Raw genomic sequence first — 2508 nt, forward strand, 5'->3', positions numbered from 1 at the left:
CTGCTTCTGCTTGGCCATTGCTTAGCGGGTGGCAGACAGAGGCACTTGCATATTTGGTGCCCATTTCCTCCAAGTAGTCTTTGATGGTGTTACATTCAAATTGGCACCCATGATCAAAGACTATGCACTACGGTACCCCGAACCTTGTTATGATGTTCTTCCATATGAACGTTCTAACTTGAACTGCTTTTATATACTTGATGGGCTCATCTTTTATCCACTTGGTGAAGTAGTCTACTGCCACTATGAGATACTGCTTGCCTGCTAACCCAACGGTGAAGGGTCCCAATATTTCTATTCCCTAATGAGCAAACGGGATTGGGCTATTAATCGGAGTCAGATCGTTTGCTGGCTAGTTTATGACTGGGGCATACTTTTGGCACTTTTCACATTTTTTGACGTATGCCAATGCATCCTCTATTGGGGTTGGCCAGTATGCCCGCCTTTTGAGCACTTCTACTCCCAAGGCCTTCCCACCAATGTGGTTAGGACATATACCTGAGAGTGCTTTTTCAATGATCTTCGCTTCCTCCCACTCTAGGATACATCTTAGCAGTGGCTTCGAGAAGCCTTTCTTTTTTAGCTCCCCATTCATTACTAAATACCATTGGGCATCCTTCTTGACCTTCTTGGCCTGCACCACGTCATCTGGCAGCAGGCCATGAATCTTATAAGTTAGTATGTCTGTGAACCATGCTCGCTGCTGTCCAATACAGTTCACCTGCTCGTTTTCTGCTATGCTGCTCTCCTCTAGGACTTCTACCATGACTGTCCTTGTGAGGCTCTTACAGGGTGGAACTAGCTAACTTTGATAACGCATCAGCTTGGGAATTCTCCACTCTAGGGACCAAGTCTATCTGAAAATGCATTAACTGAGCCACTAGCTCTTGCACCTTGGTTGTATATCTTAGCATTGTGGGCTCTCTAGACTCATACTCCCCCTTCACCTGACTAACGACTAAATGAGAGTCAGTCTGCAGGTGCACTTTTCTTGCTCCCGCTGTGATGCTCATTCTCAGGCCTGCCTAAGTTGCTTCATACTCTGCCTCGTTGTTTAACGCCTTAAATTTGAACTTGATGACGTACTCAAATATATTTCCCTCTGGTGATGTTTTTATTATACCTGCTCCACTTCATGTTTGGGCTAAAGATCCATCAACTTCCACATTCCAGATTCCAATTTCATCCTCTTTCTCCTCATAAGAGGCTTCTATTATGAAGTCTGCTAGGGCTTGAGCTATGATGGCTGCCCTAGGTTTTACCTCAAATTCATATTCAGAGAGCTCTGTGGCCCATTTCAAGAGCCACTTGAAGCGTCCATTTTTTGTAAGGCTTTCTCTAGCGGGTGATTTGTGAGAATTTGAATTATGTGCGCGTCGAAATAAGGTTTTAGCTTTCTTGTTGTTGTTACCACCACAAAGGCTAGGTTTTCTACCAGCAGGTATCTCTGCTCGGCCTCAGTCAGCACGTGGCTCGCAAAGTACACTAGCCTCTGCTGTTTTTGTCTTTCGATCAGGAGAACTAATGCGATTGTTTGAATGAGGCAAAGATGTACAACTGTAATTTTTTTCTTATCTTCTAAAAAGTATCTCCGACATTCTTCAACCCGAAGAGCATAGCTATGTAATTTTACACTTCCCTTTCGGTGATGAATGCAGTATTCTTCCTGTCTGGCTTGTACAGGATGGTCTGATGATACCCTGAGAAGGCGTCCATGAAGCTTAGCAGGGCATGGCCTCTGGTTGAGTATACCAGCTGGTCGATTCGAGGCAGTGGGTAACAATCCTTTGGATATGCTTTGTTAAGATATGTGAAATCAACGCACATCCTCTATTGGTCGTTTGTTTTCTTGACCATGACCACATTGGCAAGACATTCCGGATAATCGCAAGGTTATATGAATCCTGCTTCCAATAGTTTATCCACCTCCTCTAGGATTGCATGATTTTTCTCCGTGGAGAAGCTTCGTTTCTTCTGTCTAACCAGTTTGATATCCTCCTTCTTATTCTGCCTTTGAACCATGACTAGTGGGTTAATTCCTGGCATCTCATCTACTGAGAATGCGATGATGTCTTTATTATTTCTCATCAGCTCAATGAGGTGCACTCCAACTCTAAGGTCGATGTCTTTTCCAATTTTTACAGTCCTTTAATTGTCTCCTTCTATGAGCTCGACAGCTACATGCTCCCCGCTGGGAAGTGGTATAGCTACCTCTTCTTTTACGGGCTCAAAGTTTTCCATAACTAAGTTCTGCTTGTCTATTTCCCTGTGATACTCTTCCCGCTTCCTCTTCCTTGATTTTCTTGCAACATGCTCAGCGAACCTGGGCTTTGATCTTGGTTGCTTCCTGGTCCTAGTAGGATGCTTAAGGGATGTTACATAACATTGTTGAGCTGTCTTTTGGCTTCCCCTAAGTTAAGCTGATCGCCCCTCATTGGTTGTGTATGCCATGGCTAGATGGTAGGTGGAAACCACTCCGCCTCTCTTGTGGATGAACGGACTTCCCAT

General features: G+C 44.4%; 1 protein-coding gene across 1 annotated transcript; it reads right to left on the bottom strand.

Moving 5' to 3' along the window:
• Window positions 1-352: 352 nt before the first annotated feature.
• LOC145625091 (uncharacterized) lies at window positions 353-766 on the bottom strand. Its single transcript, XM_081678174.1, has one exon. The coding sequence runs from the start codon at window positions 764-766 to the stop codon at window positions 353-355; it is 414 nt and encodes a 137-aa protein (XP_081534300.1).
• Window positions 767-2508: the final 1742 nt, after the last annotated feature.

Source organism: Chenopodium album, chromosome 3, assembly GCF_948465745.1.
Source record: "Chenopodium album chromosome 3, dcCheAlbu1.1, whole genome shotgun sequence".
NCBI lineage: Eukaryota > Viridiplantae > Streptophyta > Magnoliopsida > Caryophyllales > Amaranthaceae > Chenopodium > Chenopodium album.